Consider the following 27,352-nt stretch of genomic DNA (forward strand, 5'->3'; position numbering starts at 1 on the left):
TGGAGACAGCATCATGCGGGTGCCTATGGGAAGACCAAGGTATCAGGATGGTGAGAAAAGAAAGGGATCTATAACAGCCTGATACAGGTGGGGCTGCGGGGGGCGGGGGGGGGGGGGGGGGGGTGGGGGATGAGTCTCTATTTGATACTGGGGAATGGGGGTGGGAGGGAGTGTGACCCTGTAAAGATGAACCTCAGAAGTTGCATAACCAACCAAGAGCAAAAAGGTCATAGAAAATCCTTAGCAGTCAGCTGATCTCTGCCCAGGGTGTCACCACAAGGTATTTTATCTGCAATTCATGCAAATTCAAATGCATTTACTAGCATATGTAAATTATATGCAGATGGTGTGGGGATATCTAAAAATAGGAAGAGGTAAACTCTCCTAACAAAGGTCAGTCTTTTTTAAAATTCATGAGATGGCAGCTTGTGATGAGAACATGCTGCAGAGAAAACGGGGATTCAGGGGAATTTGCTGGAAAACCTCCAGTCGTCAACCGTTCTTCTCAATTTCTTCAAGCTATTTTTAGGTGCAAAATGATTCACCACAATTCCCCAAAGCAGGACACATCCTCGAGACCCCACACCCTTCTTAAGGTAGGAGAAGACTTCTGATATACTTGGGCTCAGTTTTGCCCTCCTACAGAGAATCTTGCACAGCCCACATTTCCAGAGCACTCTCTCGGGGCTGTCATTTAAATACAAAAATTTCAGGAAAGTGTCTGTTAGTTACTTGATTCCAACCTCAAAGAGTCCATATAGAGAGATGTGAAAATTAACTCCTGCCCTCTGTGAATTAGACTAAGATTTTACCTTATTTCTTACTTATTACCACCTTAATAATATTAGGAACACCCATACCTTTGACAATTTCATATAATTTCCCAAAACATTTATTTACATTATTACCACCTGGGTCTCATTCAATTTTCTTTCAAAGCTATCAATATACACCAGAATTGTTTGAGAACTAAAATTGCTTGAGATTCTAGCTGTGTCTTCTCCATGCCAAACCCTGATCAGAACATATCTGAAACCTTCCTTTTTCCCCTTTCAAAGATAAAGCTTTCCCAGTCATGTGTCTGCCCTTGTGTCCCTTCAAGGGATGGTGGCTGAGTCCCTCGCTATAGCAAGCTGTGACTAAATAGCCCCCAGATTCATTTAAGTGGCCTTCATTTATTTCCGTAGAACAAATCCAATGTAAAGTCAGGCTTATACAATCATGATCTGTAATAAACTATCTCTGTCCTTTGTTCCAAGTCTCATGTACACAAGGTGTTGGCGACCTTCGTGGCCCAATCCCCTCTCTGCGGAGAAATGGCTCAGAATACCAGGACTTGGGAGAGCCAAGCTCCTGAATATTTACGGAGCGCCGTAGTGCAGCATTCCGGTGATTACAGTTTTCCCAAAGTAGTAAAGTTACTGAAGCACGGGCTCAACACGGGAATTAATTTCTCACCTACTTGACCACAGATTAATTAAGCTACGCAGGTAAATAGATGCTGCAGGAATAAATGAGCTAGAATTCTGACTGTCACCGGGTGACATCAGGCATTTTACTCCACCTCTCTCGACTTCCGCTCTGAACGTGGGCTGCAGTGAGCAGTCACTGAGAGAGCAACCAGATGTGTTAATTTTATGAGCAGTTGCTTATACCACGTTCAAATATACTCAAGGAGCAACCCTGCAGATGTTCAGATCTTTTTTTTTTTTTTTTGGTTGAGTCGGCCAGGGACATTGACATCCTGATGTGGGCAAGGGAGTCTCTGATAGGGATGCTTCTCCAAGTCCTTCCAAAAGCAGGACTTTTATTTTATTATTATTTTTTTAATCTCTACCACCTTGCCTTCATTCGTGACCTATTTTATGAGAACTAATCAAATATATTCTGACCTAAAAGATCTATTTTCTGCCTTTCCACCTTTTATTGAGGATCGTAATTGAAATACACACCTGACTGCTGATATCAAACACACATACCTAAGGCCATCGGAACAATAGGCTTCAAATATAATTAGCCGAATTGCTCAAACATAAAAATTACGACATCCCTTTCAGTTAGTAAAAAAAAAAAAAAAAAAGAAAGAAAGAAAAAAAAAAAAGGAAAAGAAAGAAATTCTAACTTGAGTCCTTAACTTAGAAAGCATTTGATCTGAAATGAAGACGATCAATATTTAAATAATATCTTGTTAATACTAAAATGAACAATTAGCCACTCTGCAGCTTGACAACATTTTCAGCCTCTTCTAGTATCCATACATGGAGTGAGATAAGCAGGACATGGCTCTTTTTATCCAGAGTTGGCCTTCTTTTTCAACATCTAACATGAGTGTCCATTGGCTAAACGCACTTGGAGCGTCTTGGATGACTTCGCCATGGCTCTGAATAAGACACGTAATGCATGGCTCACAGTGACCTCTCAAGGTCTTCGTATTTTCAATTTTACTTATTTCAGGGTTTAAAGAAAGAAGAGAAAATAGAAAGATCCAAGGTGGAAGTTTAGAGGAGAAAAGGAAAAGAGAAAGATAAATAAATACACCTGTCTGGGAACCCTGCTCAAATTCTTAATCCATTATTTAAAAAGGATACTTATCTTTCCCTTACTGCAATTTCCATCTGCTTTAGAAACCTCAGGAATTTGTGAGTTTGTTTTTTTAAATAAGAAATTTAAATTGAAGCAACTATCAATTATTCATGTCAATAGTATACTGGGTTTGCATAAATTATACCCAAACCTCATTTTAACCTATAGCATCAATCAGCCTCTTTATTGAAACTGTTACTGAGAACCCCAAGAGACCATATCTCCAAATCCTGGAGGAGAACACACTGAAATCGACAAAGAACAAAGGGGTCTGAATCCTGCCTTATCACGGTTCTAATCCCTAGCATAATTACTGCATTGTTTTATAAAAATTAATACTTATACTTCAAGTGATAGGTATAGAGGAGTTCTAGATTAGATAACTATTTTTTGTATTTATCAGTTCTCATTAAAAAATCCATAGCCCTTTACACACTCCTATGAATCTAGTTCTTTTCTTTCTTGGAAATGCCTTAGTCGACCAAGGATACCAGGCTAAAAGAACTCAGATACCTGTGTCAGTCAGGGCTGATCAGGAAACACTGGGCATTTTTACACTGGGTAATGTCAGAATAATTTACTCAAGGGACTTCACATAAAGAGGCAGGCAGGACTTGGAGAAACCAATAGGGAATAGTGCGGTGTTCTGAATTAGAAACCCTTAGATCTTTATTTTTATTTTTTATTTATTTGACAGAGAGAGATATCACAAGTAGGCAGAGAGGCAGGCAGAGAGAGAGAGGAGGAAGCAGACTCCCCGCTGAGCAGAGAGCCCAATGTGGGGCTCGATCCCAGGATCCCGGGATCATGACCTAAGCTGAAGGCAGAGGCCCCAACCCACTGAGCCACCCAGGTGTCCCAGAAACCCCTAGATCTAAGGGGTTGTGGGGCATGAGTGGGTACTGATGCCCATAAAGGACAATCCTCAGCAAGTCAGCCTTACGGCTACTGGACACTAGCTAGGATCTTTAGGCATTTAGCTAGTCCCCAGCGGTCCAGTGAGGAGGACACAGAGAAGAAATACTCCTTCTTTATTCTTTGGTATCTCAATGATCTCCTACTTGAACCTTCCATTGGCCTAATCCAATGGGAAGCCAGAGGACAAGGGAGTCTGTTGATACAGTCCTTAGAGGTCAGGTTTCTGGGATACATAGCAGGGAGGAGGGTCAAAAAAAAAAAAAAAAAGTAGAAGAAGATACTCAGCACAAAAGCCAGTGTGTGTGTGTGTGTGTGTGTGTGTGTGTGTATCACCTTTTTAATAGTTACTATTTTGGGATACATTTCACTAATTCATCTATATAAGCAATCAAGGTTGATAATCTTCTAATTACTGTAAGATGTAGCAGATATAGATCTTTTAAGATTTATTTATTTGACAGACAGAGATCACAAGTAGGCAGAGGGGCAGAGAGAGAGAGAGGGGGAAGCAGGCTCCCTGCTGAGCAAAGAGACTCATCGATGAGGGGCTCGATCCCAGGACCCTGAGATCATGACCCGAGCCAAAGGCAGAGGCTTAACCCACTGAGCCACCCAGGTGCCCCCTAACAAATATTTTATACCCCAAGCTACACTGGAAATCTCCATATCTCTTCTTGCCTCTTGCCTCTCTATCTTGGTAAAGGCAACCCAACTCACAGCGTGCAGGGTTTCATAAAAACAGTAAATTCACAGGTGTTTTGACAATGCACAGGAGGGTATCTAGCTCAGATGAGGGAGGTGAGAGAAGGCATCATGGGGAAGTCAGAGGAGCCAGAGGGGGAGGAGGGATCACACAGTGCAAATGGGTAGAAGGCTGTATTGTTGCAGCACATGAAGGGAACTCCACAAGTCCTGCAGGGATGATCAATACAGTGGGAGAGGAAGGGACACATGGGGCAGAGCAGGCTTACTAATGAGGGAAGAGTGGGGGACAGAATGTCCTGTACTTTCAAAAAAAAATGTCACGATATTAAAGAATTTTTTAAAAATCTATATATTTATATATTTTATTTATTTATATTTAATTTTAATTTATATAATTACATATTATTTTTAGAATATAGAAAATATGTTTATAAATTATTTATTTATAAAAATAATTTATTTTTATAATGTATATTTTATATTTATAAATTATTTCTAGAGCGGGTTGGGTTGAGCCTAGAGACAGGGAAACCACTGAGGAGATTTTACAAGGAGGCAGGTGGGAGAAGGGACAAACCAACAGACAGCTCGAGTGGAGGGAGGGATGGAGGCGTGTGAGTCTCGGGCAAGATACTGAAGAGGAGGACTAACATGTTGAGGAAGGCAGGGCTGGTGACCAGCGGCTGGTGAGGGTGGGCTGCTTTTTTGGCTGAGAGAAGCCTTTACCGGCTCTATTCCAACTTCTTGTGAGGCCCCAGACCCAGCCACTTTCCAGAATCGAGAAAATAGGTCAAAAAATTGTACTGATCTCAAAGTATTGCATCATGACGCCACGTGACAAACAGATTTTCTAAAATATTTACGGTGTGTTCCTTCCTGGACATAGAGTGTATGCTTATTAAAAAAAAAAAAAAAAAGGGTCAGGTATTTTTCATAACTATCTGCTTTAGGTACATTAAGCCTCTAGCATGTACAATTGTAGTCAATGTCATGTGAATTCATTTGATAATCACAGATTAAGTAACTACTGTGTAGTCTGTTATAGTGCTCTTTTGCAAAAAGACTAGAGGAAAAATATTGGAAATATTTGGAAAAATAAATCGGCCACTGATACTGGCTCTGCTCGTCTTTGGCAGATTTTTTTCTGAACTATTTAGCTATAATTTTATCTGAAGTGTTTGACTAAATCCTGGGTATAAAGGAATAAGGCTCCTATGGAAAAATGTTTCTTCAGGTACTCTATTTTTTTTTTTTTTAATTCCCTTCATTGTTTTTTAGTTGTTTGGTTGAGTTGTGTAAGTTCTTTATATTTTTTTTTATATTTACCCCTGAATGGATACAGCATTTGCAAATATCTTCCCCCATTAAATAGGCTGTTTTTTTGTTTTGTGGATGGTTTCCTTTGCTTTGCAAAATTTTTTATTTTGGGATAGTCCCAATAGTTTAATTTTGCTTTTGTTTCCTTTGTCTTAGGAGACACACCTAGAAAAATGTCACTAAGGCCGATGGCAGAGAAATTACTGTTTAACAGGTTTTTGTCTAGGAATTTTATGGCCTCAGGTCCCACATGTGGGTCCATTTCGAGTTTATTTTTGTGTTTCACTCTTTTGCATGTGGCTGTTGAGTTTCCCCACTACCATTTGTTGAAGAGACTGTCTTTTTCCCACTGTATTTTCTTGGCGCCTAGGTGATAGGTTAATTGACCATAAAAGCACGTGTTTATTTCTAGGCTCTTGGGTTCGGTTCCATTGTTCTCAGTGTCTATTTCTGTGACAGGGCAATAGCGTTTTGATGACTATAGCTTTGTAGTATGTCTTGAAATTTCAGATTGTGATACCTCCAGCTTTGTTCTTTTTCAAGGATTGCTTTGGCTATTTGGGATTTTGTTGTTGTTGTTGTCGCTGTTCTTAGTTCCTTGCAAATTTTAGGATTATTTGTTTTAGCTCTGTGAAAAATGTTAGTATTTTGATAGGGATGACATTAAATCTGAAGATTGCTTTGAGAAGACATAGATACAGCCAAAAGACAAAACATACTCACCATCACAAATCATTGGGGAAATACAAATTCAAACCACAGTGAAATATCAATTTGTACCTGTCAGGACGGCTAAAATAAAAAAGACAAGAAATACCAAGTGTTGGCGAGGATGTGGAGAAACAGGAGCCCTTGTGAACTACTGGTGGGAATGCAAACTGGGCCAGCCACTGTGGAAGACAGTATGCAGGTTCCTCAAACAATTAAAAATAGAATTACCATATGACCCAGATGTGCAATTACTGGATATTTACCCAAAGAAAATGACAGTACTAATTCGAAAAGATACATGTACCTCTATATTCACTGAAGCATTATCCACAATAGCCAAAACATGGAAGTAGCACAAGTGTCCACTGACAGATGGATGAAGAAGATGTCACACAGACGTGCACATGCACACACACACACACACACACACACATAGACACACAAAGGAATATTATTCAGCCATAAAAAAGAATGAAACCTTACAATTTGCAACAACTTAGATGGACCTGGAGAGTATTCTGCTAATAAGTGAATTAAGTCGGAGGAAGAAAAATACCTTATGATTTCCCTCATGTGGAATTTAACAAACAAAAGAACAAAGAAAAAAAAAAAAAAGAGACAAACAAGAAGCCAGACTCTTAAATATGGAAAACAAACTGGTGGTTGCTAAAGGGGAGGCAGGTAAAGGCGATGGGCAAAATAGATAAAGGGAATTAAGAGTGCGCTTCTACTGAAGAGCACTGAGAGATGTATGGAAGTGTTGAATTGTTAAAGTGTACATCAGGAACTAATTTAGCACTATATGTTAATTGTACTTGAATTTAAAAAATTTACATAAATAAATAATGCTTCTAACTGTTAAGGTTATAGATCGAAAGAGAAGGTCATAGATCTAGTTTCTTTCCCCTCTAGAATGGAGTTAAAATATTTCCTTTATATTTAGAAAACACTGGTTACACTCATTGGCTTTGCTTGGGAACACGGTCTCCTGAAAACAGCCCTCATCTGCAGGTAAGAGGAAGAGAAGGCCACGCACACTTTGGTTTCTACGATATGGTGACATTCTTAAAACCAGAAAGGACATGTACAAGGAGACTAAAGAACCAGAAAAAATGTGTTTCCATCTGCTCTGCTTAAATCTTCCTGAAAATAGAGATCAGAAAGAAAAATGAAAAAAAGATTAATTCCTTTTAAAAAATGAGTCTTCTACCTATGGATTGGTTCATTTTCAAAAGGAATTAGATTCTGGGCCCACATATCACCCATTCAAGATACAATGTGCGCTCTCACCTCCCACTAAATACGTTGCTATGACTTTTAAATGGAGGGAACATTTAACAAGAAGCAACCTAGGGAAGGGAAGATCTAACACAGACATCAATAATTCATTTATCAGAAATAGGAGTAGTGGTATGAAATGCCAGGAGACTCTTTCATTTGTAGGGAGGCATTTTCTATTTTAAGCTTAGAACAATACAGTCACCTTTACTCGACAAGCTAATACGAACGCAGGCAAAGCTAAACGGAAGGACAGCTTTTATGGTCTCCTCTGCTGAGGCTATTTCTTTATGCACCTCTTATGCGGGATGTGAAAGGGTGACAAAAAATGAATTTTTATAACTTTTGTACTTCTGCAGTGATTTCCGTCACCCAATAAATAGCTTTAGCACTAGAAATGTAATCATGTCAGTCTAAAAAAGATGACTGACATGGAGTTTTGAGGGTGCTTTCTCTCGTTGTACTAAAACCCACCCGGCATTAGGGCTTCTCAAGTCATCTACCAATTAAATCCATTAGGTCGGAGCCCAAGTTTTTTCATCCCGTAACCCCTAAGCTTGTAGCACAGAGCCATTCACAAAGCAGGATCTCGCGGAGTGCCGTGGAATGAATGAACAGATGTAGCTAAGCAGGAAATTATTCCAGATACGCTCTGGAGCCCACTGGTCAGATCACACAAAGAGGAGGTGTTCACACAGCAGATGCCTGAACCGCCTCATTCTGACAACGATTAGAAATTTCTCCCCTTCGCTATCTGGCACCAGATTCAAAGACTCATGCGCTGCTCCAGGAGGTGGGGAAATGGAACTACAGAAAAGCAGATTTACTGTAGACTAAGTGAGTCACCGCTCTTGCCACCTCAGGCAGCAGAAAAACCTACCGAAACCACTACCCTTGGAGATAGAGACCTCTACGTCTTACATTAAATCTGAAATAGTCATAGGTACATGATTTTCAATTAATTATTTATCAAGAAGTAGATAGAGGAATAGAACACATAATTTATAGTAACAGCTGTAATCATAATTATAAATTATCTAGCACCTAATACGTAGTCAGTTGTACGTCTGGTGTTTTAGGTATTTTACTGCTAAATTATAATAATTTAAGAGATAAAAACAACAACAAAAAGGAGGAAACCTTAGAGGACTCAGGCCCAAAGATTATAAAGCTGATTCAGGAGGTCCTAAACTAAGCGTCAGCTCTTCTGAACTACAAAGTCACTGCTAATTTCCTGGTGCCAAGTGACTTCTATTCCAACAGAATTATCTAGCTTAAAGACAGATCCATCAATCACACCTATAATTATGGTCTAATGAGCAGAGAGGATATCTTAACCCCAAATGCCAGAATACATGGCTTGCGTTTGGCCAAGAAAAAATCAGGGGGCACTCCTCAGAGGAGGTGAAGGGACATCTGTTGTCCCAGGTCACGCTCCTAGAGCAGAGGTAGGGAATGCTGGTGGGGTACCTCTGGAAATGCTGTATTTCACTGTCAAGACTACAAAGGCAAGCCCCTATCAGGAACAATGCCCGTGTGCTCCGAGAACCAAACCCATGCCGCACTCAATGAACCTTGGACCATACTTGGAAGGGGTTAAAATAGGGCACACCAGAGTAAGCCAGAGCGAGCAGAACCATGGCCATGCTTCTTGAGAACAGGTCTTGGAGAGGGCCAAGGAATCCTCGCAAAGGATATGTTTCCTCAAAGGCAGCCTGTAAAAAGCCATTCAAGCCAACACTCCAAGAGCTGTCTCTGTGAAGCAGAGCCTCTGTGGTTCGCAATGTTAGTCACACGTCTGACACACCCTGGGAAACAGTCACCATCACCACAGAGAGTTTCAATGCAAAAACTCGCCCCATGTGAATTCAGACAAGATGGCCCATAGGATATGATTTGTTTCTGGTTTCTACCTGTAGCTGCTCTTGCCCCTCAATACCCTGCCCCAAAATACCCTGGGTGTGAACATGATGGAGTCTTTCCTGTAGCTTCCCTGTCCCTCTTTGCTCTCTACAAATGTTGGTGGAATAAAGCAAACTCATGGATATAGTATCATACAGTTCTCCTTAAGGCTTGCCTCAGAAACACAGATTTCTCCCGATACCACTGAGGTACTGGAGAGCAGTGTTAGCATCATGTGAAATTTACATGGGTCGACGCACAATTTGGTCCTAGAAACTCTCAGTGAATGTAGAAAACGCACCGCCCTGGGAATACAAACTTGCCCGACTACACACCCGAGCAGTGCCGTGCTCCACACTTGTCCACACTTGAAGCTGCTACTTCCTGATTTCGAGGACCTCACCTTCCACCTTAGGGTAACTGGTAAGTTGCCATGATTCCCAAGGCTGCTGGGGGGGGCGGCAGGAGGGGGTGTCCTCCACTTTATTTCATTTTCCCCTCTCCTCTCAACTGATTAATTTTTCTCCCTATTCTTCGTTCTTTTTCAAAATTTTCATCTCTTTCCCCCCCTCCTTTTTTTCTCTTGCACACAAAGCGGCAGCCGTGGGAGTAGGATCGGACGGAATGTGCACACACTTCCACAAGCAAACTTCAGGTGTTTTTCTAGATAAAGTGGTGCATTTATTACAGTTTTACATATCTCATAACCATTTAATATGGGTACAACCAAGTTGGTTTTTTTTTTTTTTCCAATAGGTCCCTACCATTTTTTGTGTGTGCATCACCAATGAAGTCTTTGAGGGCTGAGCTCAAATTTCACAGTCTTATTACTTGGCGGTTTTAGATTTTGCAGAGCACAAGTATTTTTAGGGAGGCCTATGTTTGCAGAGCGCAAGTATTGTTTAGGGAGGCCTGCTGTTATTCATAACAGCAGAATGATCTGCATAGCGAAACTTATCAGTGGTGACTTTTTGGTATTGAAACTTCAAGCTTTGGGGCACCTGGGTGTCTCAGTGGGTTAAAGCCTCTGCCTTCAACTCAGGTCATGGTCTCAGGGTCCTGAGATCGAGCCCTGCGTTGGGGGGAGGCTGTTTCCTCCTCTCTCTCTCTCTGCCGGACTCCCTGACTACTTGTGATCTCTGTCTGTCAAATAAATAAATAAAATCCTAAAAAAAAAAAAAAAGAAGAAGAAGCTTCAAGCTTCTTTATCAGTGTTTCAGGCTAGTTCACAAATTACGTTAAATACATTAGTTCACATTGACTCACATTATAACCCTTGATGTGACAGTCACTATTAACTTTAAACAGTGTAATCTGGACAGCAATGGCCAGGACTGAGAGAAAGCTATCCAGTTTAATTCAGACTCCTTTGGTTTTTTGTTTAGAAGGCTCTGAAAAATTCTATCAAAATCAATTTATGCACTAATGCTTTTACCGCTGAATCTGATCTGTAACGTTTACTGAATTATTAGCTCACGGCACGCTTTCCACAGTAACTTTCTTGAGGCTTCTTTGGAGATGGTGAAATGAGGGAAAGAAGACAAAGAAGAAACCCACATGCAGTCACAATTATCTAGGTCAGATGATTTTAGCTAAACTTACTGAGTTCGTTAATCAGATCATACTTGCTGAGAAATTTTTTCCTGAAGAAAAACACAGGCTGGAAATCGTACGTAAAAAATGGGTAAAACACCCCTTTTTGCTCCTTCTGAGATTCCAGACTAAAACATGGAAGTAAACATCAAAATGATTGCATTTCAATCATAGCATTATCCTGGAGGAGGTTTGCAGTAAAAGGAAAAAAGCTAATGGGATCTAGAGATTAGAAATATCTACTAATCCTTTAAAGAATTTGGGTCATCTTAAGCAAGAAAAACCATTCCCATTTACTTTCTGAAGAATGTTAAGATATTCCATGGTATCAAATGGATGTGTGTTTTCATCTGCTCTCACAAGAACGACTGTACTGACTGGAGAGAGGAAAAGTGCTCAGATGGGTTTCTATGACTCTTGAATGTGCAGATAAGAAAGGTAATGGGTTCTGTACATGGTGAGCCTTATAGGTATTTCACATCTATTAGTGGAAAACACAGTCACTACAGAATAGAAGAACAGAGCAGCTAATAAGAAAGCCCCGGCGGAGACCTCAAGCAAAGGAGTCAACCCAATTTGTTGAATTTAACCCAATAAAGTAACTTTTGGGGGGTACACTTTGTTTTGCCTTTCGCTTTAGACCCCATCCCCCAAAACGGTTCAGGGGCCAATTACCTCATGAGAGGTAGTATTCCCCAGCTGTGCCCTCAAGATATGGAAATGCTGAGTCATTCCCCAGGGTTCTCTCTGTGACCATTCTTACCATGGAGACCACCCCCTTTTGATTACCCAGAAGCTTCCGTGGAAAGACCCCTGTTCACCTTGGAGCAAATTTACAGATCATGTGTTACCAAGGCTTTCTAAGGAAATACTTCCCTCAGCAAGAGTGGAAAACAAAAATCCTTGGCAGCCACAGGCCACCCACCCTTCAGCTGGGCCTTACTTGTTCTCGTTGCTTGCATCGTATCGAGGCATTGGGTCCAGATCATTCCCATTCACGTCACAACTCGCCAGGGCATCCTACAGCCACAGAGGAGAGAGCAAGAGGAGGAGACAGACATTTAGTAATTAGCCATTAACCTGAAGGCTCATGCATTCTTAAACACATTTCTGCAAGAGAGTAATTAGATTAAATAATACATTCATGGTTCGGTGGTGTCAGGATGCCTTGTTCAGTAATAATCACTGTTGTATTTTTTTCCTTAAGGTGAAGACATACTCTCCACAGACCAAGGAAGAACCCAGACGATTGTTGCCAACACATTTTCGCTCATCTCTGGAACTGACCTCTCACCCAATTCCTCTGAAGAGATCCCCAGGGACCACCAAGTATTCTTGGACTCTCTAGAAGCCAAGTGATTTATTTTCCAGGGATTCTCTCTCTATTTCTTGCTTCATTTCTGGAGTGTGTACATTCCTGGTAATTCAAAGATTTTGGAAGATAATTCACAAATAACTGGCCAGCCAATTAAAAATCAGTATTAGAAATTTATTATATTGGGTTATCGTCGTATCTCCATCAGGCAAGAGTTGTCTGGTTCCAGATGTTGTAACTATTATAGACGAGTCTGTAATTCAGACTTTTTACTAATAACCAGTGACCCTCTGCCCCAACCAAAATAAAGAACACAGTTTTATTGTAGGTCAAGGCTTCGGAATGAGGCAAAAGCATCTGTGAAGCCAAAGCTGGGTCTGTCTGCTTTTAAAAGTGATTGTGAAACATCTCTGGATTCCCACATTTCTTTCTTTCGATTTTCTAAATTTCCAAAAACAAATTACTGGCTTATACTTTTACTCCAATTTAAATCACAGTAGGTAGGACTAATTTAGAAAGTTTTGTATTTTCTAATGCTTTAGGGTATCTCCTGATTTCAGTTTTAGTGAAAGTCAATGCTATCTTTGTTTTCTAACTTTAGGGCTCTGGTTTCTGGAAATAATGTGTAGTACCGAAGAGTCTGATAGTGGGAGAAATTACGCAAAATCCACTGGACCTACAAAGGTGGTAGGTAAGTCCCTGCTTCTCATACAAAGGTGGCCCCACAGGCCACCCCCTGTCCTGCCATACTGGTCGCTAGAGCATGAATGGTATCAAGTGTAACCGACTAATTTTACTTGCAAGGAAAGAGAGGCTTAAGACAGGCTAAATAACTTGGCCAAAGGCATGAAGCATACCAGCCTGTGGAACCAAGACTTGAACCCAGGCCATGTGCCCCTGACCCCATCCAATGTGCTTTTCTCTATACTTCACCAGATCCAACATGGGACAACTGACAATCATTGGTACTGCTCACCACACAGTTATGTTCTAGAGAATTCTGTTTCAAGGGAGGGTAAAAATGAAAAGGTCAAAGAATACAATCACAATTAGGTTAAAGCTGTCTGTGTTTCATCAAATACATTTCTAGCTTGTGGGGGGGGGCAGGAACACCCCCAAAAAACCGACACTGTGTATGACCAGAAAGACTTCTCTGCTGGGAGAGAGGTCCCCACAATTCTGTTCTTTATTCGACCTGGGCTCACTCACTGCAGCCGTCAGGCCCTGGCTTCTACCGTTATCAAGAGAGGAGACAAACAGAAATTTCTTTTTAGCTCTCAAATTCTACTCTATGAATGCCTGTGTGTGCTTGGAGGCAGGGTGAGAGCAGCCACTCAAACATTTTGTTCAAATGAGAAGGAAATGAATTTGCAGTTCCTTCTTTCTCTCTCTCTTTTTAACCTTAGGGAAAAATCATCTAATTTAGCGGAAATTGTTTCAGTATGTCATTGTAAAAAATTAATTTGTTAAGTTTCTTGGCTGAATGTTTGACACGAAACGGCTGACAGGCTGGAAGACTGTGAGGAAAGATTCAAGTGTGAGGGGACGCTGGGGGGTTCGTGTGGAGGAAGGTCTCCGTGGGTCAGAAATATGGGTCACTGTGAGCCAGTGGGAGTTTCCCAGGCACCAAAGAAGTGGCTTGGAGGTGTTTTATTTGCAAAGATAAAGTGGAGTCTCTTCAGGAAAATTAATTTGAGAGTCAGTATCTTGAAAGAAGTGAGACTGAGCGAATGAGAAAGGAACACTGGAAACAATATGGCGGAGCTCTCTCTACGTGGTTTGAGAAGCTGGAGCAGTAGGTGAGAGAGAGAAAGAGAGGGAGAGGCGGAGGGAGTGGGGCCAGAGGAAACATGGAGGGGACACCCGTGGTGCCCAGAAACTAAACCGTCTCGTGCTGAGGGAGATGGAGATGAGGAGAGAGATTGGATTTCAAGAAGGCATCATATCCCTGTCTCTGAAACTTGGCCTTGAGGAAAAAGTTAGGTCCGATCTGAGTGAGCCCTGGACAACATCCCCCAGGGCCGCTTTGTGTACACTGAGGCAGCAAGCTTGCCGGGACGGGAAGTCGTCTGTGCCGTTGGGCAGGGGGAACCATGAGGCAGGGCCTGCCTCACCATTCTCTGCCAGCTCAGGCACAGGGTGGTGGGTGGGGCTGGCTGAAGTCACTCCTTTAATGACCATGAACGACAACATAGAAGACGAAAATCTGCAGAGACGGGGTCCTCCCTCTCATGTAGCTCAGGATTCCTTATGGGTCCCCTCCGTAAACACGGGGCAAAGCTTCCCACCCCGACCTGTGACTTTCCTCCTTTGGGGTCAGTAAGACTCCTGCAAAGGGTAGCAAAGTAGACTTCACCATGACTTAGAGCTGCTTGTATTTTCAGGGATAGGAGAGGAAACTTTAAGTGGCTAGAAAATCACTGATTTTAAGAGAAAATTTTTCAGTATCAACAACAAATATAATTTAGGGACACTTGACACAGCCCAGATTTTGGAATCAGGAAGGAAGGCGGGGTGAGGGGGTCGTTAAAGTGGCCTTCAGTGATATCAGTGTTTCTGGGTGGAAACAGTTGTCACAAGAGGTCTGAGGGGAAGTCAGAAAAAGTGGGTGTGAGTGGGACCCACGGGATTTTCTGCCAAGCCGTCACGGGAATCAGAGTTATATCTGCAGATAACAGGGGACTGTTGCATGCTCTATATTTTACTTTTTTTTTTTTTAAGATTTTATTTATTTTTTGTCAGAGAGAAAGCCCAAGTAGGCAGAGTGGCAGGCAGAGGCAGAGAGAGAAACAGGCTCCCTGCTGAGCAAGGAGCCTGATGCAGGACTCCATCCCAGGACCTTGGGACCATGACCTGAGCTGAAGGCAGCTGCTTAACCGACTGAGGCCCCAGGTGTCCCCATGCTCTGTATTTTAGACAGAACACTAAGGTGTCAGGAAATAAATTTGGAGCCGACAGAGAATGGCATACTGAGAGATAATTATGGCACTCTCAACTGAACTTAGAAAGCAGAAGCCAATGGAAGGAATGAGCTTAGAGCGTAGAGTTTAGAGAGATCATGGACACATTTCTTCTGGGCAGTAGATATCAATGGTGGTCAAGGGGACCCAGAGACCCAAGGGGCAGAATTTGACCCCAATGTTCTATGGGCCCTGGGTATCAAAACCAGGATGTTCAGTCAAAGTACTGAGTGTCAGCACTTTCCTTGCTCTGTGGTCTTAGGCTCATCTTACGTTCTCTTGGAGTCCTGGAATCACACTTCCTTCTTAAGAAAGGGAAGTGACTGCTTCTAGGACGAGTAGGAGGCTGATTACTATTATCCTTTGAAAAAGAAGAATTAAAAAAAAAAAGAGAGAGAGAAAGGCCAGTAGGAAAAACTTGAGAAATGTTCTAAGTACGTTTTCCTCCATAAGAGAAACAGGGCCCGTTGCATGGCTGCGAGGCTGTGGCTTTGAGAAGAGCGGTCATTATTGGGAGCAGAGGGTGGAGGGGTGGGGTTTCTGCCGCCTTATCCCCTGCTTTATGTCATCAGAACATCAAAGGCATTGGAAAGTTGAAAGCAGTAGCTCGTGCTCCCTGTACTCAGAGGGCATGTCTTTTCATAAGACGAAGCAATATGCGGAGCCTACTCTGTTAGCTGAGATTTTCAGTAGTATCCCTACTTCCTGACCATCATCACTCATGTCCCCTTATTTCCCAGGGGGGAAGGGGTTCCGACCACAGCACACACTCACATAGTTCTGCATCAGATCCGGGTGGGTTCTCTCAATGCCGTCATCCAGGATGGTCACCACGATGTTCTTTCCCGTGTAGCCTCTCTTCCAGGCTCCTTCGATGTTCATGTCTGATTGGCAGGGATGTGTGTTGTCACTGCAGTGCTAAGGAAGAAGGAGGAAGAGTTAGCATGGAGGACTAATCATCGTTAGATGGGAAAATCACCTCCGTGTGGAGGTAATGGAGCGCATTAATGGAAATGCGGAGGTGGCCCACGGAGCAGGAGCACGGGTCTCTAGCACAGTAACCAGGAGAAGGTGGGAAGGGTAGATGTGGAAAAGGCAAGTGGGACAGAACTCTTCTGCCAGCTCTGCCTTGTCCTAATGCCATAGATCCTTTAGAAAAAATAGAGTCAAGTAAATTACATCCCAGTGCACAATTGGGGGTGTGTCATTTTATCGTAGCACGTATTAATGGCACATAAAAAGGCATTGTAACATTTCTGGTTTTTTGTGTTTTTTTTTTTAAGATTTTTATTTATTTGACAGAGATCACAAGTAGGCAGAGAGGCAGGTGGGGGGTGGGGAGCGGGACAGGCTCCCCATGGAGCAGAGAGCCCGAAGTGGGGCTCAATCCTAGGACTCTGGGATCATGACCTGAGTGGAAGGCAGAGGCTTTTAACCCACAGAGCCATCCAGGTGTCCGCATTGTAACATTTCATTCATAAACCCAAACTAGGCAAGGGGAGAACACCCACTTGATCCTTTCTTAACCAGGCACCTGGAAGCCAAACGAGCCAAAGCTAAGAACTCAGGCCACTTTTGGACAGTGTCAGCCAGAGAGGGGCTTCTGTCAGAAATCTATGAACGAGAAACAAAGTAACAGACCCGTCATATCCCTTTTGCAGAATTAACCAGAGCTGTCACGCCAGGACAGGTAGGGGGCAGGCACACTTGGCCAGTGGTACTTGGAGAAGGGAACGAGCAAGGGGACAGGAATGTGTTGCCAGGGTCAGAGGGCAGGCTGGAGAAACATCAGGTTTTAGCTCATTAGGTTCAGAGTTATTTGGTTCCACAACGGCTACAACGTATAAACATAGTAAGAAATGCATGAAACCAGCAGCTTTTTCTGTTAGACAAATGTTCATCTAATCCACACAATGACCCCTCCAAGTCCACCTCTTTGAAATATCCCTAAGGGGTGTTGTTTCCCAGGTTCCTAAGACTTCACAGAGGAACAAAGGAGAAAAAACGTGCTGTAACATAATGCCGTCGTGACATGGGCCACCCTGGACCTTACCATTCTCCATTTTCTTGCTGCCTTTGTAACAGTTCAGCTCTTTGGGAGTGGGAAAGAATGCCAGCTTTATAGGCTCTGAGTGTAATCTACCCCACTGCCCCTGACTCAGTTTCCTGAGCACCTACTACCCGCTGGGGTATGGCAGGAAGCAGCAGGTAAGGTATCCTGTCCTAATGAGCCTTCCGAAGGAGAGACAACAATCAGAGCCCTCCTTGGAAAGGAGGAAAGGAATGAAAGAGGGTGATGTGATGGCTAATGCCAGGGGACCAGGGCACACGACTCTTTGGTCTCAGGAAGTGAAATCAGAGCTGACGCATGAATGGTAAGAAAGAGCTGCTCTGCCCAACAGCCTAGACATTCGTCTCTTCTCGGTAGAGATCACAGTCAATGCCAAGGTAACATAAGGTGGGAAACTGCTTAGCACACCGAAGAAAGAAAAAGAAGGTGGTGTATGGCTGAAGCTCAGGGAATGAGGGACAGAATGGTCTGGAAAATAGCCAGTCAGAAGCATAAGAGAGGTCAGTCCATCCAGGGCTTTGTAAGCATGACTGGGCTTTTATTCCAACAACAACCTAAATCAATGGAAGCTCATCTCTTTCCGAACGTCATCCATCAAAATCTGGTGCTAATGAGAGACAGATGCCTCTAACAGCCTCTGATAAGAATTTGTAAATTTATTCTCCAAATGAGACTGCCTTTTGTCCAATGTTATCAACACACTTGACAGTTTCAAGGATTCACTTTCACAAAGGGTGTACCCACTTTCACCACAGGTAATATCAATTTCATGGAGGATGAGGGCTTATATATTTTTTGAACATCTGTATCTTTTCCTCACCTTCTTGACTTATTTCTGGCATTTGAGGCTCTGCACACACCCACACCTTCACTCTACTGCGACACTGACCCAGATTCCACTCTCTCCACCTCCCCGCAGTTTTCCAGGCGTAGCCCAGCTCCTACACCTCTTCTCACAAAGACTTCTCATGGACTTCAGCCGACTCATCAGTCTCTATCCCATCCCTGAACTCAAGGATATAGACAGACAGACAGACACAGACACACACATTCTGTCCTATACAATCCAACCCCTAATAAATCCAACCCCTTAATAAATTCTGAATTGCTCTTGACTATTGGATCTTGTATGTGAATTTTGTCTTATTGACTGTAAGCCCCCAAAGACTATGCATTAAACCAAGTCTAACCTTCGACTGTGGTAAATATTGGGCCAACAGATCACATGCCAGAAGTGAGGGCATATCCTCAACCTCATTTCCAAGTTCACAGCTGCTGTGATGCTCGCTGCTCCAACCTTGTCAGGGATGCCTAGCCAGCTAATGCTTACTTAATGGAGATAATCATGAAAGAAAGGATTTCCGAAATGTCTATGTTTTCCAGAAGTCTCCTTCTGGCCAAGAGTGTGGGGCCTCTCCTCACCAAACACTTTAATGTAACAGAAAGCAACCTTGACAGGTTTCCACGTCATTTTCCCTTTCTCAGAACCTGTTCTGGCCACCTGTGGTATCGTTTGTGACATGAAGTAATGTTAATGTGGCCAAGAGGTGGGCTGGAGGAAGGAAATGTGCAGGAAATGGGTAACCCACAAATGGGATAGCCATCCTGGAGTGGAGGGATGCTGCCTGAAATTGTAATTATAAAAATTGAAGAAAACCAGCCGTCTATGGAAAACATGTGTGTTAAAAGTGAAGCAGTTAGGTTTCTTTCTTCCACCTCTGCCCCTGTTGAAACCGACTTTAACAGATTAAATATTTTTGTACCATCTTTTTTTCTTTTCATCTGCCAACGTGGAAAGGGAAGGAGGGGAAGTAGCCGATTCATTCAGATCATCTAATATAGCAAGTGGCCAACATGTCAAAAGAAGAAGAAATCAGGGCCTGGGGTGTTTCCTGCAAATGAGTAATAAGGTCAGAGGACCCTTAAATCAGAATCCTAAATTCTGAATGTGATCTTTAGATTTTTTTTTTTTTTTAACACACATTTCCAGTGGTCGAGGCTTCCAAACATGTTTCTGATGTGGTTGTTTCATACACCCAAGATATCCAGAGAGCAAAGACTATGGAATATACTGGTGCCAGTCAGCAATGACCCAAGAGGAGAATGAATTAATCACTTCCTAAACTGCCTCACTGAAATGGTCTCTAAACTGGGCTCTATTTCCTTGACAGGAATCTATGCTATAGCATCACCCAAAGGCAAAAAGAACATAGGTTAGTTCGAATTTCCTCAGACATAGTCAATCAATGTTGAGAAGATCTCGGCCAGAGCTGAACTCAGGGCTAGTTTCCAGAAAGGTGTCACCACATATGTGGTCTATAGACCAGTATTCAAAAAAAGTCCACTCAGAGCCTCCAGGATCTCTGAAGATGATGCAAACCACATATACGCTCAGTATATATAAATACTTACAGTAAATGTACGCACCTTTGTTTCTGAATAATGTACTGTATTTTCAATGATGGCCTATGCACAAGTGACTAAATATTTAGAGAAATGACACAAAATGGAAAATAGGAATGATGCTTGCCACCTGCGTCTCTCACTTCCTTATCCATAAAAGCTTTTATCTGGGAATGCAATTTGAAAGAGTTTGCTCTGTGGGCTCTAGAAATGACCTTTTCCATACCCGGGTTATGAGCTGTACTGCTTAAGGACCAGCACGCAGGACCATCGGGGAAGGGAGGGAAAACTGAAGACAAAGATATCAGAGAGGGAGGCAAACCATGAGAGACTCTGGACTTCGGGAAACAAACTATGGGTTAAAGAAGGGAGGAGGGCGGCGGGGGGAGGGGTGGGGGGGTATGGGGTAACCAGGTGATGGGCATTAAGGAGGGCACGTGTTGCGATGAGCATTGGTGTTATATACAACTAAGGGACCACTGAACACTACACTAAAAACCAATGATGTACTCTATGTTGGCTAACTGAACATAGTAATAATAAATTAAAAAAAATAAATCACTCTGGGTGTGTCTGCTTTTCTTATGTTTTCATGAACACATCACAGTGTTTGCTCAATGAAAGAACAGTTTCTACTAAAAATAAACACTTTTGTTAAGTTTTCGCTGTCCTTTTCTTGGGGGGTGGACGGGGGATGACTCTCAATGTCATTCTTTTTAAACTTCTCCAAGTTCTGAGGGTCTTCAAAGGACTGCCAATTTATATGCTGCCAACAGCTCACGCACTAACATTGAAAACATCTCTTGTTATTATCCATACAGTGGCTCCACAGACTGCATTTCTGAGAATACACGCTTTGTGAGAATGCAGAATACACAAAAATTCTGTTTTATAGACAAATTCAAAAACATAGCTAGTCAACCTAGTACAGTGTATATATACTTGAAAGTCTTCGTAGAAGCTGGAGTCCAAGAGGTGAAGGAATTAAAAAAAAAAGCAAGCGAAACAAAAAAAACAAAACCCAGAATCGATACTCCCTTAGGGGAAATAGAACTGACACCTACAAGAGTCTTATCATGGCCAAGCATTGGACTAATTACTTCATTTAAGACTCAGAACAACTGTTTGAAGGAGGTATTCCTACCATTTACTTTTAACAGATTAAAAAAAGGGGGGGGGCTTAATCAGACTCAGTAGCCTTCCAGAGTTCACGCAGCTAGTCAATATTAAAATTAGGATTCAAAAGGAAACAGTCTGACACCAGACCACAGGGTTATGGAAACTCTTCTGTTAGAAGTTAAAACAGAAGGGGCTTAGTGGAAGGCGAAACATGTGCGAAGCCAGCAGTAGGTTAGGAGTGGGTGTTGGACAAGAGAGCATCAGTAAAGGCATTCAAATCACAAATCTCACTTGCCTTAGCACTGTGATCAGTGCATTCAAGGGATAAGGTAGTACACAGCTGAGTAAGACCACAGGGACCTAATTTTTCTCTGATTCCACATATTCCAACATATCTTTCAGGAAATCGTGAAGTTTCTATTTTCTTAGTTGCAGTGACAGAGAGCTCACTTCTTTGCTAAATAGCCAAAGATGTGCTGGCAAATCAGTTTTTAAAAGATTTTATTTAATTCATTCATCCATTCATTCACTGAGAGAGAGAAAAAGGACAGAGGGAGAGAGAAAGAGAATCCAAAGTAGATTCTGCACTGAGTGCAGAGCCCAACATGGGGCTCCATCTCATGACCCTGAGATGAGGACCTGACCTAAAATCAAGAATTTGAGGCTGTATGGACTGAGCCACCCATGTACCTCTCGATTCATTTAAAAAAAAAAAAAAAAAAAGGGTGCCTGGGTGGCTCAGGGGGTTAAAGCCTCTGCCTTTGGCTCAGGTCACGATCCCAGGATCCTGGGATCCCTGCTCAGCAGGGAGCCTGCTTCCCTTTCTCTCTCTGCTTGCCTCTCTGCCTGCTTGTGATCCCTGTCTGTCAAATAAAAAAAAAGAAAATCTTTAAAAAAAAAAAAAAAAAAGAGAAAGAAAATTCCTTTGGGTCTCCAGGCTGCCTCATCAGAAGAACATATGACCCTGATCTTGGGGTTGTGAGTTCGAGCCCCATATTTGACATAGAGATTACTAAAAAAACTAAATAAACTTAAAAAAAAAAAATCCCTTATTTGTAGTGTTTGCCAATTTCCATGGTGTAAATACCCACATCATGTTGAGTTTTAAACTATCACACTCCACAAAATTCCTGAATCTGCAACAGTAAGTTCGCATGAGCTCTCAAAAGGCATATCCAAAACACCACAGGAAATGGCTTACTCCACTGTGAGCCTGGCTCCATTTAAGATGAAATTGTCCCTTCCAATGGATCTGACATCTGCTTCTCAGATGGTACTGGTAAGTACCCATGTTTAGTTGTCCCCCTCACAGCTTCAGACAATCATTTTACTTCTTCTTGCATCTATTTGGAAAAGGTCTTTCCTTGACTTCTTTCTCAGGGTGAGCTAGAGATAGTGGACTTTGGACTTTTGTGAGGCCATAAACTGATGGGTTCTTCTGGGGATACAGGAAGTAGAGATTCTATTACTCCAAAACCAAGGATGACTTCATAGATTTTTGAAAATCTCAGTTAAGTTAGAGCCCTGCAACATGTATTCAGTTTATGGTTCAATTTGATGGACTTGAAGTTCTTTGTTATCACACATATGGGGACCAAAAAAAAAAAAAAAAAGCTGTCCCTGGCCAAAACAGTTCTAACAACCAATTATTCAAGGAGTATTACTCAATTTGTAGATTTTCCAGAAATTCCAAAGAAGCCCAGTCTATTTTAATGACATGAAACTCAGCACAGCAACTAACTACTACAGCTGAGGTTATCAGAAAAATTAAATCCCGCCTCCGCCACTCTCCAGCTACACGAGTTTGTTAAGTTCCCTACATTCTTAAAACCTGACCTATAGTTTGAATGTAGAGAATTGCCATAAAGATTAAAGAAGATAAAGTACATAAGGAATGGCTGCTGTTACTACAATCCTTTGTTGATGATAACACAGTCATAGGAGGCATGAGTGTACCTGATAGTTTAGAAAAGAATACTAATTATGGAGAGAGAGAGAGAGAGAGATTACTACAAAAATAATACGATAACGGTTTTCTTTATTGTCTGGAAAGGCAGGTCAGACAAACTTGAAGGGGCACTTGATTCTTTTTTGTTTGTTTTGTTTATGTTTTTGTTTTCTTTTCTTTTGATCCTTTGTAAGGTTAGCTGGGATGACCTGATTATTTTACATTTGTGGCTGCAGGTCTAGAAACTAGGGATGAGATGTGCGAGTAGAAAACAGCGTCCAACTCTTCCTTGTTACATTGGTCAGCTGGCCTTCTATGAGTCATCACACATTTTTTTTTAAACTCCACACATTTATGCCAGTATTCCAACCCTTCCAGAACCATGGTTCACATTTACTATAATACCATTTTGACAGAGGATCATTTCTCAGTTACAAAATCTCAAGGATGTCCCACATAACACCCAAGAAACATCAGAAAACAGTGAACGTAAGAAGAAGAAAGGCTATGGGGGTACAAAACGTGCCTAGACAGAGGAACATGAGAAAAAATTCAGTTCCAAAAATTCTACTGGTAACTGGGGATCAAGAAATTGAGACAGTATAGCCAACCCATCTTTGACAAAGGAGCAAGGGCCCTACAACGGACCGAAGTGATAATGGTGCTAGAACAATGTCCCTCTAGACACAGACCCTACATCCTTCACAAAAATTCACTCAAACTGGATCTGAGGCCTCAATGTAAAATGCAAAACTAAAATTCCTGGAAGATAACACAGGAGAAAAGCTAGATGACCTTGGGTACGAGGATGCCTTTTTAGATACAACACCAGAGGCACAATCTGTGAAAGAAATAATTGAAAAGCTGAACTTCATTAAAATTAAAAACTTCTGCTCTGTGAAAGATAATATCAACACATTGAGAAGATGATCCACAGACTAGGAGAAAATATTTGCAAAAGACACATCTAATAAAGGACATGTCGAAAACATACAAAGAACTCTTAAATTCAACAATAAAGAAACAAACAAATTTTCAAAAATGGGCCAAAGACCTTAACAGACACCTCACCAAAGAGGAGATACAGAGGGCAAATAAGCTTATGAAAAGATGTTCCATGTCATTGGTCAGCAGAAAAATGCAAATAAAAATGAGATACCAGGGGCACCTGGGTGGCTCAGTGGGTTAAGCCACTGCCTTCGGCTCAGGTCATGACCTCAGGGTCCTGGGATTGAGTCCCGCATTGGGCTCTCTGCTCAGCAGGGAGCATGAATCCCACCACCCCCCTACCTGCTTCTCTGCCTAATTGCGATCTTTCTGTCAAATAAATAAAATCTTAAAAAAAAATATCAGATTCCACCACACAACTATTAGAATGGCCAAAATCCAGAACACGGACCCTGTCAAACACTGGTAAGGCTGTGGAGCGACAGGAACTTTCATTCACGGCAGGAAGGCAAGGGCAGCCACACTGGGTGACGGTTCGGCAGCATCTTACAAAACAAAACAGGCTCTTGCCATACAGCTGTTATACTCCTTGGCATTTACTACAAGGAGTTGAACACTTATATCCATACACCAAAACACTGCAAACGGATGCTTATTTACAGCACCTTTATTCACACATGCCAAAACTCAGAAGCCACCAAGATGGCTTTTTCAGCAGGTGAACACACAAACTGTGGTACGTCCAGAGAGTGGAACATTACTCCGTGCTAGAAAGAAATGAGCTCTCAAGCCATGAAAAGCCATGGAGGAAATTTAAATTACTCAGTGAAAGGAGCTGATCTGAAAAGGCTACACCCCAAAAGATTCCAACTATAGAACACTGTGGAAAGAGGCGAAACTATGAAGACCTTAGAAAGATCAGTGGTTGCTGGGGATTGGGGATGACAGGAAGGGTAAGGGGAGCACAGAGAATTTTCAGAGTGCAAATGCTGTCCGGGATACTCCCGTGCTGGATACAGGTCATTATATGTTGGTCCCAAACCACAGAAGGTACAATACCAAGGGCGACCCTAATGCAAACCACGGACTTGGGGTGATTACGCATCAGTGTAAGTTCATCGACTACAAGAAAAGGGCCACCCTGATGGGGGACGGTGAGAATGTGGGCAGCTACACAGGTGTTGGTGCAGGAGGCATAGGGGAAATCTCTATACAAGAAGCAGCACTGAGGCAGAACTGCCAAAGGATCACTGGACAGTCTGTGCATTTAGGTGAGCGGCCGTTTCTCTCATGTGTAAACTGTGGGATCCTCTTTGCATCTGGTCGCCCCTGACGCATCTTGAAATAGAAACTTCCAGTCCTAAAGATATGTATCAAAGCGAAATCCAAGAAGCCAACAAACAAATCTTTTCTCCTTCCCAGAACGCCTACATGTCCTGTCTTCGTGTTCAGAGAACGGGTCTGAGCTGCATCACCCAGCATTGTTGCTCAAGGGTAACCCGAAAGCCCTAAAACTCATCGGATGTTTCCGAGACCCTGAGACCGAGCTTCACTTGATATGCACAGCCCGCTGCACTGCCGGGATTCACACCGCTCTCAAATGCAGCAGGTCTAAAAACACTCGGATTTTGGAAGCCTGGGTCTGAAACCTCTGCCCCTTCGTCTTTTCTTCCTCTAGTTCTGCTGCAGTGCCCCCAGTGTTCACAGAGCCTTGAAGTATAGGCTGTTGGCCCCGATTCAGGACTTTTTACCTCCTTAACCAATCTTAGGCTTCCAATCTATTGGAAATAGATTTTTTTTTTAATTTTATTTATTTATTTGAAAGACAGAGATCACAAGCAGGCAGAGAAGCAGGCAGAGAGAGAGAGTAGAGGAAGCAGGCTGTCTGCGGAGCAGAGAGCCCGATGCAGGGCTCGATCCCAGAGGGATCATGACCTGAGCTGAAGGCAGAGGCTTTAACCCACTGAGCCACCCAGGCGCCCCAGAAATAGATTTTTTTTTTTTTTTTTATCAAGTTCTTACTACATTCTGGTCGCTCTACGGGGGCTCGGACACTGTCCCTGTGCTCAAGTCCTTCAAGTCTTGTCTGTGTGACCACCAAGCAATTTCACAAAAACACCTGCCTGGCACTGGAAAGAGGGTTGCCAGAAGACCGTGGGAACGTGGAGCTTCGTCGGCGGGAGGTGAAGAGAGGCTGAGCGCACTTCCTAGAGAAAGTGACATTTCAGCGGAGCTACCAAAGAGGAGCTGACTGAGCCGGGGGGCAAGCAAGGGATGGAGAGGAGGTGCTCATCCGGGGGAAGGGAGAGGACAATCAAAGAGAGACTCCAGCAGTAAAGGAACTGAAAGAAACCGGCACCACGGCCACGTACAGATGAACGAGGAGCGAGGGAGGAGAGCAAGTAGAATGAGATTAGGCGGCAGAGACACGGGGGCCAGGCCGTACATGCTCTTACAAGCCATGTTTGTTTGTTCATTATATTTGAAGTTTTACCACAACTCAGTGTAAAATCACTTAAAGGTTTTAAGACAGGGATTGATGTAGTTTGGACGTCTGAAATGCATCTCAAACTGGGGGCGCTGGGTGGCTCAGTCAGTGGAGTGTCTGACTCTTAGCTTCGGGTCAAGTCCTGATCTCAGGGTCCTGGGATCGAGCCCCGTATCAGGCTCTGTTCTCAGTGCCGAGTCTGGTTGTCCCTCTCCCTCTGCTCCCCATGCTCTCTCTTGTAAATAAAAATCTTAAAATAAATTTTAAAAAAATGTATGTCAAACCGAATTCCAAGAAAACCACTTGATTTCTCCTTCTGGCTCCCACAAAACCATTCGTACCCAGGATTTTCCACGCTCCCCACGCCAGTTTACACCATCTGGGCCTCCCTGCCTTCCTTGCAAACGCCCGTCAGCAGATCCTTCAAAAGAACTCTGAAACCTGACCTCTTCCCACCATCTTCAGGGCCACACACTGATTCAAGCTACTATTCCCTCTTATTCCTCTACAGCCTCTTTTCCATGCAGCAGTGGTCATTGTAAGTGGTCGTAACTATTCTCAATAAATATGGCCAATCATTCTCCAGTTCCACTGACTTTGCCCTCACAGTTTCTTAAAGATTTTATTTATTTATTTGGCAGACAGAGATCACAAGTAGGCAGGGAGGCAGGCAGAGAGAGAGAGGAGGAAGCAGGCTCCCCGCTGAGCAGAGAGCCTGATGCAGGGCTCGATCCCAGGACCCTGGGATCATGACCTGAGCCGAAGGCAGAGGCTTTAACCCACTGAGACACCCAGGTACCCCTCCCCTCACAGTTTCAACAATATACCAAATCCATTCCATGGACTGATGGGAAGCCATTCCCCTGCCCTATTACTCATTCAGTTCCACTAACTATCCTGTTCCATTCCAACCCTACTCCTATCCCAAGGTTTGGAAGTCTTGCTATTTGTTGACACTGACTCAGATATCCACACAGTTCCCTCTCTGATGTTCAAGGATCACTTCCGGGGACAGGCTTTCCCTAACCCAGCGATGGGAAATAGCACTGTGTCACTCTCTACTCTTGACTCTGATTTCATTTTCTTCACAGCA

The 27,352-nt window shown here is 42.8% G+C and overlaps 1 protein-coding gene across 3 annotated transcripts in view; it reads right to left on the bottom strand.

The window, feature by feature from the left end:
• Positions 1-27,352, bottom strand: part of PCSK5 (proprotein convertase subtilisin/kexin type 5) — a 447,741-nt gene that overhangs the window by 307,159 nt on the left and 113,230 nt on the right. For all 3 annotated transcript variants that reach the window (XM_059411831.1, XM_059411830.1, XM_059411828.1), the window contains exons 4-5: positions 16,057-16,200; positions 11,951-12,027 (exon numbers count right to left, since the gene is read on the bottom strand). In XM_059411831.1, coding sequence (XP_059267814.1) covers positions 11,951-12,027; positions 16,057-16,200 — 221 coding nt within the window. The remainder of the gene's footprint in view (positions 1-11,950; positions 12,028-16,056; positions 16,201-27,352) is intronic.

The sequence above is a fragment of the Mustela nigripes genome, chromosome 9 (assembly GCF_022355385.1).
Source record: "Mustela nigripes isolate SB6536 chromosome 9, MUSNIG.SB6536, whole genome shotgun sequence".
Lineage (NCBI taxonomy): Eukaryota > Metazoa > Chordata > Mammalia > Carnivora > Mustelidae > Mustela > Mustela nigripes.